General features: G+C 43.3%; 1 protein-coding gene across 3 annotated transcripts in view; it reads right to left on the bottom strand.

Annotated features, from left to right (window-relative positions):
* Window positions 1–20,299, bottom strand: part of Helz (helicase with zinc finger) — a 131,861-nt gene that overhangs the window by 28,592 nt on the left and 82,970 nt on the right. For all 3 annotated transcript variants that reach the window (XM_051158932.1, XM_051158933.1, XM_051158934.1), the window contains 6 exons: window positions 19,257–19,440; window positions 17,932–18,160; window positions 9,517–9,721; window positions 4,717–4,768; window positions 3,822–4,012; window positions 1,988–2,195 (listed from right to left, as the gene is read on the bottom strand). In XM_051158932.1, the coding sequence (XP_051014889.1) occupies window positions 1,988–2,195; window positions 3,822–4,012; window positions 4,717–4,768; window positions 9,517–9,721; window positions 17,932–18,160; window positions 19,257–19,440 (1,069 nt within the window). The remainder of the gene's footprint in view (window positions 1–1,987; window positions 2,196–3,821; window positions 4,013–4,716; window positions 4,769–9,516; window positions 9,722–17,931; window positions 18,161–19,256; window positions 19,441–20,299) is intronic.

Genomic DNA, 20,299 nt, shown 5'->3' with positions numbered 1-20,299 from the left:
CTTTCACTGTGACGCGCTGTGGAAGGAAGCTGGAAGGTGCTAGCGCACACAACTATGTCATAACTAATAAGCCAACAATGGCTATCCAATGGACTTAAAAGAACACCCTACAAACAACAAGTGCACAGAACCCAATATTTACTTAAAAACACAACTCAGTGCAGAGTGCAGTGAGGAAGGGTACACCTTTAAACTGGGGACTCAGGAGGAAGAGGCAGGTAGATCTCTGACTTTGAGGCTAGCCAGGGAGGGCAGAGAGGAGGAGTGCTAATTAGAGCCACCTAGTAGCGGCATGCTTCGCTGCTGCTTCATTGTTGTGGTGCTCAGGGCACACTGTAAACCAAGTGTGCACTTACCACTGCACTGCAGCCACAACCTCAGAAATGTGCCTTAAAGACACAAGCAGATTAAAAGCAAAAAGGTCAAAAACAAATGTGCAGTGCTGTCACTGCCACCAGAAAGCCCAGGAACTACACAGATGTTGACCAGAGTAGACCTCAGAGCCACCATCGTCACCAGGAACAGTTGTTATGTAACACTAAACAAGGAGGCACCGAGAACATAACACGTTCGTGGATGCTTATCTCTAAGAACAGAGCCCTAAACTCCCAACAGACCATGACAGAACATAAAGAAAACCTGACACGCTTGGCATGGGAGCACAGAGCTGTCATCCCAGCTCTTGGGGGAGAGAAGGCAGGAACATAAGGAGTTAAGGGCACCCCAGTCCAAAGCTAGCCTAGCTGAGATAGACGAATAAATCATTTTCAGAGACCAATTCCCCTCTTCGGTGAGTGACAGAGAGACAGAAATCCAGCAAGAACACAGAGCCTGGAGCCGCACCCTGACCATCTCAACCTGAGCATCCCAGAGCTAAGTATGCATACGCAAAGCATTGCTGAAGGCAAATGGTGACTTCAACAGGATTTACGCCATACAAAATCTGCCCTGTTACTATGACGGAATTAAAAGTAGGAACTGGTAACAGAAAGCATTTTAGAAAATCACTAATACTCAGAAACTGAAACTCACCATTCTAAATAATTCACGATAAAATCTTTATGGCTTTGGCTTTGAAACAGGGTCTCACTACATTGTAGCCCAGATTAGCTTAGATTTCATAATCCTCCTGCCTCAGTACAATCCCAGTACTGAGACTGCAGGCAAGCACCACCCACCCAGTCCTTGAACCTATTTTAATTTTAAGAGAAATTACAAAGTATATTGAATTTAAAAAATGCAAAAGACAATATATCAGAATCTGTGTAATGTACTAAGGAGGAAGACATTTACTCTAAACAAGCCATTTTAATCAAGTTTCTACCCTAAGAAAATACATCAATGGCTTTACATTTAAGCTGCTATTAAATGGTGACAAAAATTAAGACCTAGAAGCATAGGACATATGCACCGCACTCTGTCCCTAGACCAGGGACTAGTTAAAGTTCCAGCTCTTCCACAGTGACCTGAAGACTTAAAGTAAACCAGATCAGGCATACTGGTGCGCATAGCTGCCTTCAAATCAAAAGCCCAGCCGGCTTCTGGTTTTGTTTTTGTTTCCTTAAAGATAAGCTGATTCTGAACTGTTTATGGAAATGGAAAAAAAAAAAAAAAAAAAAAGGAAAAAATAAAGAAAAAAAAACCTTGGACTAGACAATTTTGGCAAAGGATGAGGTGGGGACATGCAGACTAAGTGGCACGTGCAAAGCCAGAGCGCTCAGGCCGGCATGTCTAGCTTGAGCACAAACATGTGCGGGTGAAAAAGAACAGTTCCACTACGGTGAGCTGATCTCAGCATGTGTTTCAAGGCAGCTCAGAGACGAGAGACCAGAGCTTTCTACAGAAGCTCTTAGAGCAAATGACCTAGACCAAATGCCAAAACACCACCACCAATGAGTCAGTTGTCATCTCGTACCACACACAAAGTTAACAAAGGACTTGAGGTCAGAGCACACGTTACAAGGTTTCTAATGGGGCTGTGACCTACCATTTCGGTTTTGCTCCTGTTGGTCCTTCTCTGGGTGCTGACTCTGTGGCTGCCCTAGGTTGACAGGTGGGTGATGTCCAAGGCCATAAGGGATTGGCGACCCACGTCCGTGTGTATGTAATAGGTTCATATTGTAGGCCATCGCTGCCTGGTGTGTAATAATCCGAGGATCAACTGCAAACCTACCCTGGTACCCTGTCCATGGCACCTAAATTAGTACAAGAAAAAAAGTAATTGAATTGAGTGTATTTCTGAACATAGACTGATAGTGTCTATTAGCTAAAAACATACAGAGATGACACTTTATTCAACTACCATTGCTCTCGCTGAACAGTAACAACGGGTTGAGAATTGCTACTGTGTCCTTACTGGCTAAAATCTGGCTCTCAAAATCCTTAGCAGGTAAGGAAAAATGAATCATTAAATTAGCCTGTTTGGACAAATGGCGGGGGGGGGTGGGTGGTGCAGGGTTTAGAAGAAAATGAGGACTTGAAAGTGGTACTTATTCCCCAAGATAGCAAAGCAGTTTGTACTCACAAACCATTTCCCACACATGGTGTACACATCACAGGTTACCATGAAGAAGCGCTTTCATGTCAGAAGTGCACAGTTACATAGATTAATAGACTCAATCAAAGACTGGAGGGGAAGGCTAAGGAGTCTGAACTCAAAGACTGGGTATTCTAACTTCACGTGAATGACAGTCATTTACTGCTTACTCACACGGGTAAAATTCAAGCAGGCCATTCTCTTAATTAGTGCTTTTGATCGATTCAACACTACCTTGAATCAGAGGCAGCAAAGCATGCTTAGATATACGTGATCATTACAGGGTGACACAGAGGGAGGACAATGACAACTGCTGTCATCACTGTTACAACTGCTGGACACAGACTCACAGAGAACATATATACTAAAATCTTCTCTGACCTAGTAAATGAAATAGAAATCCCAACAGACAGCCTATTTAAAGCAGACCGTGTATCATGTTGCCAGGCTGTCCGGGAAGAAATAACTCAGCTCAAAGCTGAAGCCTCCAAGGCGCAGGCGTGAAACCCTTGCCCTTACTGACAATTACTCTGCTTGGCTGCCGTGCCTGTGACCCACCACGGCCAACAGGAGAATGCTTGCAGTTCAGCAGTTTTCTCCTTGTGGCCATGGGCAGGCATGGCAAAACTCTCTGACAAGATCACCTCTCACTGAATTACCTCACTTAAAGCAACTAAATTGTTTCCTAGACTAAAACTTCTAAATTTAGAAATCTTTGCTTCTACAAGTTGAAAAAAAAAAAAAAAACCCAAAACATTTCAAAAGGAAATAATATGGATTTATGTATCAGATGGAAGCTCTCGAAAATCTTTTTCCAGGATTCAGTAGTGTTCTTGTGTGCTACTAATGCCTCATAAACATGGATTTCCCTAGACAAAGTCAGACCCAAGAGAACTAAAGGTCTCTGGCTCCTCCAATAACTCCACGGCTTAGCAACAGCTCATGACTGAGAATAAAATTCGAAAGACAAAATAAAAGCTTCATTCCTCATTTAAAAAACATTTTAGAAGAATTTAAAGGCGTCTGAATCAAATCACGTGACCCACAGATTCTGATAAAGCAGCAAGTTACACATGGTAATACACATTTCTTTGGTCAATGCAAACTTAGTAGTTAGACACGAGTCATTTTATGGATGCTGGAAAGGTAAAAATAAAACAGTGGAGCTTGAGGGTGTGGCTCCGTAGTGACTGCTGGCTGAACATGCACAAGACCCTCAGTCCGACGGCCAGCACTGAAAAGCCATTACTTTATTCAGGAGAAAGTGTTTCAAACGTCCACTTACAGGTAAAGGCACCGACATCACTACGTTCCCTCCATAGACAGCAGGTACATAAAGAATACTTGTCCCAGTGTGAGGATCTATTCTTTGAACGGGGCTTGGAGATTTCCCCAAGTTTGGGTGAGGTCCAAGAGGGGGCGGAGGAGTAAATGCTCTAATAGGATTGCCAATAAGTACAGAAGGATTGGGCTGAACTGAAAAACAAACAAAACAAAAAGGAGACTCAACAGCTGTACACATTGACTTTGACAAAATGCTCTAATCATCCAATAGCAAACCACATTTCCCAGGTGACCCAAGAGATGCTTCCACCAAAGAAAAGTGTGCAGTGTGCAGAGTCAAGCACATTAGGACCAGCCGCGCTCCACAGTGCCCTTGAACATCAGCTGCAGCTGTGCGAAGAGTGCTCTCCAGAGCCTGCCAGGTTAACTCCTGAGAGGGCGGAGATGCGTCTTCAAGACAGAGAACCGTGATGCAAAACTGCAAACCGTAGCCTCAAGACAAGGAGCAGACAGTTCTTCAGAATCAGGCTCTGACTTGTGGTTGTCACACAGCCACATACACAGTGAAGGTTAAGCAAGTATGACAACAGTATTCAAGATCGTTCTAATAACCTTATCTTGAAAGTTGCATGGCCCAACATTTATAGGACAGAAATACCTCATGAACACCTATGCTGTGTAAAAGGCTATGCACGCTGCTAGCTAGAATCCATCCACTTTTCAGAAATCAACACACTGTCAGAAGAGTAAGAATTCACTAAGCTCATATTTGTATATGCCTAAAAGATGGGGGTGGAGCAGGGGTAGGACGTAAAGGGCGGAAGAGAAGGGGGTGTGGGGGCAAAGACAAATGGTCTTTCAAAAGCAAGCTTTCCTGGGCTAACCTCTGTACTCACCAATTCCGTCATTCTGGAAATGATCACTCTGTGGGTGATGGAGGCTTCTCCCCTGTAGAGACAAAAACAAATACACGATAACCTAAGCATGTGTTGCCATTAGAGAACAAAGTTTTTCCTAAGCATATGCAAATTAAATATAAATACAGTTAATAATTTTAAACTGCAGGCTATAGTCAGGAACTATTTCGATGACGTCAAGCCAACTTTCCTTAGGTCCATGCTCTCAGGCAGCATTGCTGCATCTTCAGTTTTCTGCTTCAAAACTGATGACATCTAAAATACTTTTTTGTTTTGTTTTGTACTTTGAAGATTTGCTTTATCTGCTCTGTGTGCATGAGCACAGTTAGGGGAGGGTGTGTAGGCACAGAGGCAGGAGGAGGGTATTTAGTCTCTCAAGAGCTTAATCTTCAGGAGTTTGGGAGATGCCAGGCTTGTTACAAAGCTGCTAGGATGCAAACTCCAGCCCTCATGCCTTTGCAGTTTCTCAGCCTCTGAGCCATCTCTTCAGGCCCTGTTTTGTTGAGTCAGGCTCTCATGTAACCCAGGCTGACCTCAAACTGGCAATGTAGCTAAGGATGACCTTGACCTTCTGCCTCTATCTTGAAAGTGCTGGGATTCCAGGTGTGGCCACCATGCCCTCTTTCATGTGGTGCTAGGGGCGGAAGCCAGGGCTCTGCAAACGCTGAGAGTGGCAAGCACTCTCCCAGGAGAGTTGCATCTCCAGCCCCACAAACTCTCTGTTTAAATCAATTTTAGTTTGGTTTGGTTTTTGTTATATAACCTATGGTCTAGAACTTGTTAGAATTTACCTGGCCATGGACTCAGTGACCCTCCTGCCTTCCATGTGCTGGAACTACAATGAAATGTGCAATCAATACAATGAAAATCTATTTTTATCCCATAAATAACATCCCTAAAATTGCTCTAGAAATGAAATGACAACACATAAAAGTTGTTTTTCAAAAAGAAACTTTTAGTGTTCTACTCAAGAAGGCGAGAACCATACTAACACAATTTGATTTTTATTTTTTAGTATGATTCATAGTATCTCAAAGAATTCAATTTTCTCTGGAAAAAAAAAAAGCAAGAGATGCTGATGATTTTGAGAGAGAATTTAGTTAATTGCTAGGAGGCAATTTGGGCAACATAGATCAGAAGCGCCAAAAACGCACTGAGACTTTAATACTGTAATTGCACTTCCAGGAATTTATCCAAATGAAATAATCAGGGATCTGGGCACAGATGTTCATCACAGTGTGATCTACATGTGTGATAAATGCTTAAGAGACCCAAACACCCATCACTGGGGGCTTCATTAAATAGGCAGTGACACCCAGAGGCATCTGCATTAACAGAGCATGGTCACCAAGGAGACAAGGATATCAGTCCTAAAACCACAAGGATCTGGGTCCTGCTGACCACCGGCATCATCTGGAGGCAGATTCTTCGCAGGGCATCTAGGAGCCCTGTTGGCCAATACCCAGGTCACAGCCTTAAACCCCAGAACAGAGAAATGAAGCAGTCAATTCCAACCAAATCCGTGTTCCTTTTAAGGCCCTAGGCTAACGGTAAGATTGAGCAGCTGTGGGAAGCTGATACAAAGGTACCCATAGCTGAGGTTCATCCTGCTTCACAGGGGCTGCTTGTGGGCTGACGGACAGTACCACTTAAGGCGCTATGTGATACACTAAGGACAAAAGCACACCAGGGCCTGGCACTTGAAGAGCTGTCATGTCTTTATGTCTACTCCTACACTCCACATAGCTCACGGAGCACAGCGACTCACCATACTTTGATTCAGCGGGTAAGCAGATTTACTGGGTTTGGGCAAAAGCTTGGTAGCTTATAATCAAACCCGAGTGTAGCAGCCAGCGAGAGCTAACTACGTGCACAAGTTATTCTGAAATAATTCTTAGTTTCATCTGCTAATGAATCTCAGCATGTGTATTCTTTGCTAAGGAGCTAATGTGCGATCTTTTATAGGCAAATGTAGCTTATATATTTTACATCTATAAGTAATTTGTATCATCTCCCATTCATCTGTTTAAACGTTTACTTTTTCCATCACTCATTCTGTTTTCCCCACTTACTCATCCAATAAATGTTTACTAATTTGGAGGACAGGAGAGATGGCTCAATGGTTAGAAGCACATACTGCTCTTGCCGAGAACCTGAGTCAGTTCCCAGCACCCAAGTCCAGTGCTCACAACTGTCCAACTCCAGCTCCAAGGGATCAGATGCCCTCCTCTAGCCTACACAGGCACTGTATTCACATTACGAGCCCGCCACACACATGTCCATATACACACAGTCAAAAATAAGAATAAAGGGGCTGGAGAGATGGCTCAGAGGTTAAGAGTACTGTTTGCTCTTGCAAAAGTCCTGAGTTCAATTCCCAGCAACCATATGGTGGCTCACAACCATCTATAATGAGATCTGGTGCCCTCTTTTGGCGGGCAGGCACACATACGGGCAGAAGATTATACACATAATAAATAAATCTTTTTAAAAAATAAAAAATAAAAATAAAGGCTGGAGCTAGATATGGTAGTCACAAGTTTAATCTCAGCACTCAGGAGGCAAGGCAGACAGACCAAGCAGAGTTGATGCCAGCTTGGTCTACACAGCAAGTTCCACGAATACACAGTAGATGCTATATTAAAAATAAAATCTCTTCAAATTATTTGTGTGTGTGTGTGTGTGTGTGTGTGTGTGTGATGAGGAGAGGAGTGTCTTGGGGGTTACCCTCTTTCCTCCATCTCAGGTCATCATGCTGGCATAGCAATGCTTCCAGCTGTTGAGTCACGTGTCAGCCCTACATTCCCAACTTTCACATACCCTAAGCTCCTGTGGTCCCTGAAAAAATGTCCCCCGTCTGTCCCCTGTTCTCTTGTAGAGCTTGCTGTAGTTTGGATCTGAAATGTTCCCCCCTCCCCCAAAAGACTTGATCCTCAGCAGGTGATGGACCCTGTAAGAGGTGGGGCTGAGTGGGAGGTCTTCAAGACTAAAGCACACCCCTTTGGGGGAATCTGTGGCCAGGCCAATCCTCTTTCTTCACATTTTTGCTTCCCAACCATGAAGTATTTGATTTTATTACCATGACACATAGCTGACCCACAGCAAAGGGACAGACTGGTTGCAGACTAAAACTTCTTAAATTGTGAGACAAAATAAACCTTAGCACTTTGTAAGTCAACAGTATCAGGTATTTGCTACAGTGTTGTATTGCAGATTCCTTGTTCATTTAAAAAAAAAAAAAAGGTATTTTTCCCCCTCAGATGGAGTGTCATGTAGCCCAGGCTAGCCTGAATTTATAGCTTAGTCAAGAATGGCCTTGAACTCCTGACCCTCTTGCTTTTGTCTCCCAGATACTAGGATATAGAGCATACGAATCAACCAGGTAGAAAGTACTTCAAGCATCTATTACAGAGTTCCTTCTAGGCACAGAAGCCAGGGCGATAACTAACGCAAGAAAAAACAATGCAGTTGAGCTAGCTTGGTGCCACTGCTGTTATTTGTTTATTTGTAGTCTCCCAAGCCCCTGCCTCCCTGCCCTCTACAACATTCTCATCCTCATCAAGAGCCCCACGGTGTGTCTGACTCCACCTCCTGCTTCTGCCATCCTGCTATCATCCATCGAATTCTGCCACAAAAGCACTTGAGGCAGCTTGCTCATCTATGCTTCTAGCATCAACACACGGCACATGGAAGTAACTCATCTGAGCAGAATGCTTTGTCCTCTAATAACACCAAACCACCGAAGCAAAGCACAGTGTGTTTTAACTAAGCTAAGAACATACGACTGTGCATTAACAGAGGCATTTCAAGCTTAGCACCTATTTAGCTAAAAGACCTTCAAACTATTAAGCCATTCACTGTTGCTCACGTTATGTGTATAACAAAGAGCAACGCTAACATACTCTTTAAATTCAGATCAATGAGTTTAATCCCGAACCTACTATAAAGGAACCAACGGACTGCCATATCCCTCACGTGCCACTCTCAGAATCTGCTTGCCAGGATGCTAACTGCAACAAATTTTTTTCCCCATGCACTGGAGCAAACAAGCCAGCTGCCTTTGCTCAAAATAACTGTGGCTCAAAACTGAAAATGGCCTTGACCTCCCCCCACTCTCCAGCTCCGTCCCATTCCAAACAGGCTGCGTTCAGACTGCAGAACCATTTCATCTTCAAGAATCCAGCAAGTCATCTGAACTGTGCCAAACACCACTTGAAATGAAATGGTCATCAAAAATTTTGAATGCTCTTCTTTCTTAAAACATTATTTTAAAACATAATTCCTTTACAGAATAGTTTGTATGAACATGCTTTTAAATATGTCCCTGGGGCTGGCAAGGTTGGGTCAGCAGGGTCTCCAAGCCTGAACGGACTCCCGAGAGTTGTCCTCTGACCTTCTCATCTATGCATGGGACAGGTGTGCTCATGCACACGCACACACACACATACTCACACTCACAAAAGTTAATAAACAAATGTTTTTAGATTCTTTTAATAAAAATAAAACGTGTAGTAGTCTCTGAAGTCCTTTAAGCTTTTATTCATGTTAGCTGCTGGCCTCAAGTCTATCAGCAAGGAGTGCTGGGAAGTTAAACAAAGGCTCCAGGAGTTTTCAGCTATCTCCAACTTTTAGGGGGGATGACTACAAACGCAGCTCCCCACCATGCCATGCTGTCATTTACCCACCCAAATCCTGGGACAGTTCCCTGCAAATACAGCTGGCCAACAACTGTGACCTGAGTCCACGGCTGTTAGCAGCCGTGTGAAGCAGGGCCTTTACCTTGGGTGGTGACTGCTGCTGCCTGCTGCTGTTTCCCGAATGCTGCAGTCGTAAAGCCCGGGGGATAAATTCAGGAGCCAGTGGATTCAACACATACGTCTTCTTGAGTTCCAAAGCCTCTAACTGAGCCTTGATCTGCTCAAACGTAATCCCGTGCAGGCTGTGATTTTCATGACACAAGGCAATAAAGCGCTCCCAGAACTTCCTGCAGAAAAGATTCCAAAAATCAGGTTACAAATGGCAGTGGATGAATGGAAGCAACTAACAGTAATTTCAAATTCTGCCAACCTCAAATCCTTAAGGCTAATATTCATCTAAGCACACTGTAGATAGTCATTTCTACTAAATGACAAAACCTTTTAACTTTGAAGCTCAAACTGTGGTCAGCCTGGGAGCATGCTACATAAAACAAGACCACAAGAAACTCTGGCTGACCCACGCTATTACAGAATCATGTGTTAATGAGTTCATATAATAAGGTTTTCAAAACTGAGAGTAGCTCAATTTATAGAAAAATCTGCACTTCTAGTCTTATACACCCATACGAATACACGTATTTTGTACTTCTAATGATGCATACAAATATACACATCTACAAACAGTTATGTTCTGTATAACAATCAGTCAACACCACACTGCATGCCTAAAACAGTGGTTCCTACTGAACGATGTCGTGGCTGCCCTTCCAGAGCTGCTATGACAGTCATTTGATGATGGCAACACCCAAAATTGCCTTTCTCAGGATTCATCAGTACGTAGCAAATGATTCTATCTATATCATACATAGAGAGAGAATTCAAATACATACATATAATAGTATGGATTATAGATCTAAAGAACCTTGTGTGGGGCTAAGGAGATGACAGTTGGTAAAATGCAAAACCCATACAAAAAAGACTAGGGCGAAGTACCCGTAACCCAGGAAGGATCTGGGGGGGCTGCTGTGCCCCGGGTTCAGTGAGAGACTACCATCTTAAGAAAATAAGGTGGAATGGGTGGAAGAGCATTTGACCCACATCAGGTGGCACAATGACTTGCCACTTCCGCTCCTGGGCACCTGATTTCTGGCTTCATAGGCACCCACATGCAAATGACATATATACACTGTCACATAAATAATAAGGTGGAATATGAGGAAGATATTTTGACATAGACTTCCACAGATATGTGTGTGTATGTGTGTATATACACACATACACACACATATATATACACACACACATATATATATACATATATAAAACAGTACATATGTGCACAGACAGATATGCCAGATTATATAAAACCAATCAGAACTTAAACTGGAGCCATGAAGGAAATAATCCACATAAGGATTCTCAAAAATAACTGGACACTCACAGATTTTTCTCTTAAGAGATGCTTGTCATAAACACAACTTATAATAATGATTAAGTGGTAAAAGCTATATAAATTATGGAAATATAAGGAGTTGGGAAAAATTAGTGTTAAGAAAAACAAGCCAGGGCTGGAGAGATGGCTCAGAAGTTAAGAACACTGACTGTTCTTCCAGAGGTCCTGAGTTCAATTCCCAGCAACCACATGGTGGCTCACAACCATCTATAATGAGATCGGATGCCCTCTTCTGGCCTGCAAGTGTACATGCAGGCAGAGCACTGCATACAAAATAATAAATAAATAATCCTTTAAAAAAGAAAAGAAAAAAGAAAATCAAGCCAAATCAAAAGAGACACATATGTTTTCTCTCACATGAAAAATCTAGATTTAAGAGTGAAAGAGTCAGAGAGAGAGAGAGAGTGTTTGGTCAGGAAAGTAGGAAGAGGACTATGAGATAAAAGGAAGAGATCTTGGAGGAGAGCAGAGGGAGGGCTGTTTGGAGGGGTTCACAGAGGATGGTGAGGGCAAAAGGGAAGCAGGATGAGGAAGAACAAAGCACTAATCATCCGTACATGCAAATGCCACGAGAACCATGAAATTATATACTAACTTAAGAAAGAAAAACAAATACGCAAAACTACAAAATGCTCCTGAATGCTAAACATCAAACAGATGTAGGACACACAAAACAAAAACAAAAACCCACTGGCTATAGCTGTATGCTACTAAAGGTCTGGGAACACATCTCCAAATGTGAAATCAAGGTTACAAAAGGTAACCTAAAGCTTAACTGTTTACTTGTAAAAATGAATACCTATGCTTAATATGAGGCTGGAATAACAGACTATGCTGCTAAAGACATGTGACTGGTAGAGAAAGCTTCTAAAGCACCAAGGAAAAGCTAATGACATAAAGTCAGTGTGAGAGTGGGTGGGGTGCTGACAGTCTGAACACGCAGCATGAATTCCCAACTGTGTTTCTTTACAGCTGCCTTTTAATGTGGTCACGTGTGTGTGTGCAGGAACGTGCAGCTGTAGGTGTGCAGGAGAAAGAAGTCAGAAGACAACACCCAGTGGTCAGTTCTCTCTTTCTATCATGAGTTGGGACAAAGTGAGGTGGTCAGGCTTGCACAACAGGTGCTTTTACTTGAAGCACATCATTGGGCCGTTTGTCTTTTTTTTTTTTTTTTTTGAGTTTAAGAGATGGTCTAGAAAAAGATGGTCTAGAAAAAAAGTTATCGAACTAGGAAGATGATCCTTCGGTTGCAGGAACTGTGTACTGCTAAGAAATGCATAGTGAAAGCCAGGCGTGGTGGCGCACGTCTTTAATCCCAGCACTCGGGAGGCAGAGGCAGGAGGATCTCTTGTGAGTTCGAGGCCAGCCTGGTCTACAAAGCGAGTCCAGGACAGCCAAGGCTACACAGAGAAACCCTGTCTCGAAAAACCAAAAAAGAGGAAGAAAGAAATGCACATTGAAAAGCTAGCCTTCATTTTTGTTTTAAGAATTCCACTTTACATAGCCCCACTTCCAGTTTAGATAGTGGGATGTTCTTTGAATGAGTGGTTTTTAAGATAACTTGTTTATGCCAGGTGGTTGTGGCAGCAGTGGCACATGCCTTTAATCCTAGGACTTGGGAGGCAGAGGCAGGTAGATCTCTGAGTTCGAGTCCAACCTGGTCTACAAAGAGTTCCAGAACAGCAAGGGCTACACAGAGAAACCCTACCTCAAAAAATAACAAAAGACACTAAGTTTGTTTTATTAGTTTATATATGTGTTTTGCCTGAATGTCTATGTATCCAGCACCTTCATGCCTGGGGTCCACGGAGGCCAGAAGAGGGCGTCAGATCCCCTGGGCCCGGAGTCAAAGACAGCCACATGGACGCCGGAATCAGACTCAGGTCCTCTAGAAGAGCACCAGTGCTTGTAACTGCTGAGCCATCTCTCCAGCCCCTTAAGCTACCTCCTTAACTTTGACATCCCATCCCCACATCAACCTTGGCCTATCGAACAGGCTCTGCAACACAACTGAACTAAGCAGAAATGTCCAAGAACCTCACATTTCCTAAGATCTGGCTCATTATCCCCAGAGATTACAAACACCTTTCCAGCCATCGGAAGCTTTGGGTCTTTGGGGTTTTTTTTGGGGGGGGGGGGGAGCTTTTTGCTATTACTATTGTTTGAGACAGGGGCTCAATCTCTAGCCCAAGCTGGCCTGGAACTCACAACAATCCTACTGCCTCAACTTCCCAACTACTAGGATTCCAGGCAGCAGCTTCTTGGCTGAAAGGACACCATCTCAGAAGGCATTCTAAACATTTACTATAAATAATCCAAGTTTCCAAAGATGAACTTTACATTCTATGCCTGACTTATCTTGTTGTCCCCTGATAGAGAAAGGCCCTGGTCCTGTCCCAGGAGCTGCAATGTGCAGCGGCATGTGGCATGGTTCTCCTACTGGCCTCCTCATGTACAGCATGGGGTACAGAGTCTTCCTAGCACTTCTTACGGAGAGCTTATTACATTTCTTACTTTCAGAGAAAACCACAGGAGAAGGGTGCTGGAGAGTCACCAGGGCCTAGGTAAGCACGGACTATTGCCTACAAAGCCAGCCTTGGCGTTGCTAGGGAAGCACATCCTATGGCATGCATGTGAAGCCAGGGGATAGCTCTGTGATGCTGGTTCTCCCCGCCGTTTACATGGCTTCTCTAGGTTCCTGTGGCAAAGGCGGTTTACCTGCTGAGCCACCATCTTGCCTATCCCAAAATTCTTAGTTTTAAAGCTTAAAGGAATTTTAGGTTTTCCTCTGCATTAAAGCTCTTTTTTAAACACGTTTTACATTTTTGACTGTGTGCTTATGTGTATGGGAGTTTATATGTGGCGCGTGCCATAGAAAGCGAATGGAGCTCAGAGGATGCTTTGTGGGGTCAGTGCTCTCCTTTCCCCTTTCTCTGTTTTGGGTTTTTTTTTTTTTTTTTTTTTTTTTTTTGGTTGTGGTTTTTAAGACAGGGTTTCTCGCTAACGTTAGGCTGGTCTGGACAGCATCTGGATGCCTGTAAACTGAACTCAGGTCCTTGTGCCTCCGTGGCAAGCACTGTCCTGACTGACACCTTCCTGGCCACCTCTCCAGCTGACATTGCCTGTAATAACTAAAGAGAGCACGAGCCACAGCAAATCTGCTTTGATTCTGTGTTAGCCTTGTTTCTAGAAGCACTGAAAAGTCATGTGAATGCATACAAACAAACACACACACACACACACAGCAAATAAGTATTCCCTCACTGTCTCTGGGATGTACCGAGTATCACACTTGGATCATACTTTACACATACATTAAATATGTTTATATTCACCAAATTAATGCAATGTGTTAATGATGAACTTCAGTTCAAAGAAAGAATTCCTTCAAAGTTGCAATGAGAAACAACATCATTACTGTATCACCACCCTGTTCCTGCCTCATCTCACTCCTGGACTTGGCATAGATTTGTCAGCACTGTCATTCCTGTATGAGAAAGGTGGGCTTTCTGAGAAAGGCCTGAGTTTTGAAGTCATTCTGACAATTGTTTTTGTAAACCACACAATAGCTCTGTGCCCTTCAGCAGTTTTACTTAAACTCACTGCACCAGGCTGCCCATTTTAGAGTAAAAATAAAACAGCCACACTGTACAGCTGTTGGTCTGACTAAATGGGCCAGTGTGTACAGAGTACACAAGGCAGCTTCCGGCAGAGACAGCGGCCGGGGCAGCCGCTGGAGTAGTATCTGCTAGCACAGGAAGAAGGAGTATCTATTTCAGACTGACAAACTGTGCTCAAAACAACACCAAGCAGAGTAGATTAGACTGGTGTAACACACAGGAATCATTTCTTGAAACCCTAGTGACACCTGAGAATGCCACACTACTCTAAAGAACAGCACGCAAAGTGGGAGCCGAACTACTAAGAATTCACCCCTCCAGAAGCTCCACTCTGACAGGACCCGGGAGTCACGTCATAGCCCCTGGACTTCTTAGCCTGGATGATTAACTCTATTGGTTGGCAAAGTTATAATTGATTTTATCACTAGCAACTCTTGGGCTGGAACCATGATTTAAAGTATCCGAATGAAAGAAAGAAGCACAGTTCTCACTGTGCAGTCTCCTGCCTCAAGAGTCCATTACTCCGCGCAAACACCTGGCTTAGCACATGACTTAGCTGCAGTTAGAAATATACCATCAGTGGCTCTGGCCTCAAACCAAAACTTAGTCCTGCACAAGCTGACAGCAGGCCTCAGGAGAAATTCCTCACCTACCTGCTTAGAAAAGTGACAATTCACGCCAGAGAGACTAACAATGCTAACTCTAGGCTGTTCCGTGTAGTCCGTCTACAGAGAAGGTAACAGCTTCTTCAACAACATTCAGGCTGTTAAATACTTAGTTACTCACAAGGAGAGCCCACCTGGTGAGATGGCCTAGCAGGTGCCAGCATGCTGATCCCAGGGTAATCCCTTGAACTCAGAGACCCAACTACACAAAGTTGCCTGTGGACATCCATTTACAGGCTGTAGCATTAATGCCCACACATCCATCATGCATGCGCGCGCGCACACACACACACACACACACACACACACACACACACACACAGAGTCCTGGAACCTGGAACACATTCCTTGGCCAAATTTTGTCATTAGTGATTATGAACACATGATAATCATTTTTGAGGCATGAAACTGATGTCTTGTGATCACAGAACTGCTCCTAGGTGAGCTATGAAACCTATAAGCTTTAAAAAAAAAAAAAAAGAAAGAAAGAAAGAAAAGAAAAAGTTATTTTTTCCAACATAAGAAGCAGATTCTTGTTGGGCGGTGCTGGCGCACACCTTTAATCCCAGTACTCGGGAGGCAGAGGCAGGAGGATCTCTGTAAGTTCGAGGTCAACCTGGTCTACAAAGCAAGTCCAGGACAGCCAAGGCTACACAGAGAAACCCGGTCTCGAAAAAAAAAAAACCAAAAACAAAAAAACAAGCAGCAGCAGATTCTTTTGTTAACAGCTTTCCCTTGAAGATGACAGTTCTAACTTGGGGCTGCATAGATGGCTCAGGGGTAAAGGGCGTGAATAGGCAGTGTGAGGACCGGGCCTTTATCCAAGTACTGAGGAATGGGGACAAGAGGACAGAGTAAGAGCTGGGCCAGGGCAAGGTCCTTAGCCAGCCAGACTAGGTAGCTGGTGAGCTCCAGGTTGAATGAAAGATTTGGCTCAAAACCCTAAGGTGGAGGGGCTGGAGCCACATGTGGCTCAGTGACTAGGACACCTGCCGTTCTCCCCGGGGATCCTGAGCTTGGTTCCCAGCAGTGACGTCAGGTGGCTCATGCCCACTAGTAAGTCCTCATTTGCATATACCCATACACAAATATACATAAACAAAATGAAGTAAAGATTAATTATAAGACAAAATAGAGTGGAGAGTAATCCTAACATCAGAAGCAACTCCCAGGGCTGCCTAGGGACCGTCTGACCGCTCCCTACCATTCTGAACTTATACAGCAGGTTCTGTCACTCATAAAACTCATTAGCCACCTTTTCTTCTTCATAACAGAATAGTATATATTTCTTTTTAAAATATTTTAGAAGTTTTTAAATACTTCAAAAGATGAATCCTATGGTTCTGGCTTCACACAGTTTACATTCTTATGAACTGGTCACAATCACAACTGCACAGAGGAATTTTAGGTAGCATTTCAGCCATGTTTTAGTAGAATGTTTGCTCTTAACTATGCTCTAATGAATGATAACACTCGAAGCAAAACAAACAAACAAAAAACAAGTAATGATCACTTCTTCTTACTCCCTTAATTTTAAAATATTTTAATTTTAACCACATATAAAAATTATTTACATTAAAAAGCCCTGCAAAGGACATGGTGGTATTTGCCTTTAATCCCAGCACTTTGTGGGGAGGGGCACAGAGGCAGGAGGATTTCTGTGAGTTTAATGCCTTCCTGGTCTACACAGAATGTTCCAGGGCAGTCAGAGCTACATAGAGAATTTGTCTCAAAACAAACAAACAGAAGCCTTACACAAAAATGACTGCAAAATTATCAAAACTTGAACCAAGTATGATTAGAATATATTATACACATATATGAAATAATCAAAATAAGTTGCATAATAAGATTTAAGTTTTTAAGAAGTTAAAATAGGGGCTAGAGAGATGGCTCAGCGGTTAAGAGCACTGGCTGCTCTTCATAGGAGCTGGGTTCAATTCTCAGCAACCACATGGCAGCTCACAACTGTCTGTAACTCCAGGGAATCTAACACTGTCACACCAATGCACCAATGCCTCAAACTCCCAGCGATCCACCTGCCCCTGCCTCCCAAATGCTGGGATTAAAGGCATGCGCCACCACAACTAACTTAAATAAATTAAAAACAAAAAATAGAAATGAAGATAACAGTACAGCAATGGAAGGGAGGAGTCTACGCTTTAAACTTGACTGTAGACACTGTAAGCACACCCCACCTCGGGGCTCTGGCACTAGCTGGCCCCTCCTCCTAGAGCACTTTAGCTACAGATAACTGCACAGCTCACCCTGTCACTTCCAAAGTCAGCTTGTTGGGAGGCCTCCTCTGACCACACCTTTTCCAGTCACAACCCATTTCTTCTGAATCTCTCACCCCTCATGTTTTTGTTTTTGTTTTTCCCATTAATTTATTCAGTAAAATACTTATTCAGTGTTCTTATTCAGGTTGTTGTCTTTTTCCTTTCCTACCCAATAAAGTGCAACCACCACAGGGACAGAGATCTTTGGTTTTTGCTCACTGACCATCTCCAGGCTAGAAGAGCGCTGAGAAGAGACACACTGGGGGGTATTTGCTGACAACTCACAGACTGAATATCTATACAATTACACAAGGACAACCAACAGACCCTAAATAACAGATCTCTCACTAATCCCAGATGTCAGGTAACAGTAAGCGTGACTTTAATTCACCATGTGGTCACAGATAAACACATGCATAAGGGTGCAAATGTCTCCACATTTCCCATTTGGAGTCTCTCAGTTCAGAGACACAGACTTACCTACATCTTCCAATAGAGCACAGAGCAATGGGATCGCCCACCACAGCAACCAGAGACTGTGCTCTGGTGATGGCAGTGTTGAGAAGTTTGTAGTTAGATAAAAAACCATAATCTAAGTCCTCGGTGGAGTCTTCCAGAAGTTGCTCTTTCTTTTTAATTGGCGTCTGTTTATGCTTGCAAGTGTGGCGCGTGCGCACTGTGCTAAGAAAGAGAACTCTGAATTGCTTTCCTACAAAAACATCGACAGAAAGACAGATCAGCACTCTGAGTCACTGATACAGTAAATTTTACATCTTTAAAATCATAATGGCTAAACCATGGGTGCTGGCAAAGACATGTGAAATCCAGGCGTATGCGTAGCTCTAAGAAGTACATGGCTGCTCTGCAAAACTGTGGCAGCTCCTCAGAAATGAAGCAGAGTGACCACCTGGTTGAGCAAGTCCACTTTAGAAACAACCCACCAAACTGAAAGCAAGGTCTCCATGGAGACACTGCTCGCATGCTCACTCAAGCCTTGATCATGATGCCAACAGATATGACCCAGTATCAACAGACACACCAGTGTGGTTATACATGAGTTACTCAGCTGACAGGCTACAATATGAATGAATCTCAGAGGCACTGTGTTAAGTGAGCAAAACCTACTCACAAAAGGATAGGTGTAATTTGTAAAAAAGAAAAAGAAAAAGAAAATGGTGTCCACATTGTGATACTGCTTCATATAGGTAAATGCACAGTTTAGAACAACTCATTCTGTGAACCGTGAAAACATGTTGGCAGCTAACTAGTCAATTAAGGAAGTCTACATATAAAGTATTTCAAAATAAACTGGGTGCAGTGGTGCATGCCTTTAATCTCAGTACTCAGGGAGGCAGAGGCAGGCAGATCGCTGTAAGTTCAAGGCCCACCTGGCCTACAAAGTGAGTCCAGAACAGCCTGGACTACAAAGGCTACAAAGAGAAACCCTGTCTCAAAAACAAACAAACAAAAATCAAAGTAGTCCCCAAATACAGTACAACAACACGTAGTATATGTGTTTATAGATATTCATGGCATTACATAACTCTGGTGATAAAAATCAATTTGTTAGTACTATCTTTATTTGAGTATTGGAACTTTAATAAACGTGTAAATTTAATACTAAAGAACTTGACAAGAAAAAAAATATATCATTGCCAGCCCAAAAAAGTAATGAGATTTCTTTTTTTCCTTTTCTTTCTTTAATATTAGATTTCTTTAGGATCTAAGACTACTTAAGAGAATCAGAAATCCAATCTGAACACACTTTAAGACACGGGAGTAGCTGGCGGCGTTCCAGGCATTACCTTGAACGTTGAGCACCCTCTCTACATTCACATCAGAGAGCCTCTTCTTCCGAAGTTCAGCCCGGATCCGAAACACCTGATCAGCATATGGCGTCACCACACCGATGCTGCCATCATCCAACTTCCCCCACGCCACTGGCCACTTCCGTCTTAGCTCTTCTACACGCTCCACCACTTCAAATACCTTTAAACAAACACACAGTTCAATTGCCACTATTGTTTGCGTAGAGAATATGGTAACTGAAACAGGCTGACACAGGATCACATTTTAGCAAATGCCACTGAAAAACCAACCTACGCACAGGAGCCGTCTGACATGACGGTGGTAAGGAAGATAACATCACATTTCCAACAGTAAAACCCTGGAATAATGTGACTAGTAGAACCATTGAAACCAAGACAATGTGCTGGGTGGGTGGCCACACCTTCCACAGCCTCCACTGGAGGGGCTGGAGTGTCACAGAAGAGCAGGGTGGATTCACTAATGTGGGGACAGCCGGGAAGCAAGTCCACACTGCCCTGGTGCTTGCCGCCCATCCCCCATTGATGTAACTAAGCAGACCATGCAACAGCTGCTGGGTGACACGGACTTCAGCTGGGACTAGACAAACTGCAAACACACTTTCAGACTCTGTTTCTACTTATGATGCAAGTTTCACCAGCGCATCGCAAGATCTTTCCTGTAGTATTTTACACAGCAGTTGTTTGGACCCTGCTTCCTGGGTTACAAAGCATTTTTAGTGTAGTTTGACCTACTTTCCCTCAACGAACTGTCAAAAAGTTTCACTGTTTGGCACAAGTTAAAACATGTTCTTTAGGGGGCTGGAGAGATGGCTCAGAGGCTAAGGGCACTGACTGTTCTTCCAGAGGTCCTGAGTTCAATTCCCAGCAACCACATGGTGGCTCACAACCATCTATAATGTGATCTGATGCCCTTTTCTGGCCTGTAGTTATACATGCAGATAGAGCACTGTATACATAGTAAATAAATAAATATTTACAACAAAACAAAACATATTCTTTAACTCCTAAGAGATTCTTAC

This window comes from Acomys russatus, chromosome 16, assembly GCF_903995435.1.
Source record: "Acomys russatus chromosome 16, mAcoRus1.1, whole genome shotgun sequence".
In the NCBI taxonomy this organism is placed as follows: Eukaryota; Metazoa; Chordata; class Mammalia; order Rodentia; family Muridae; genus Acomys; species Acomys russatus.
This window is presented reverse-complemented; position numbering and strand designations above follow the sequence as displayed.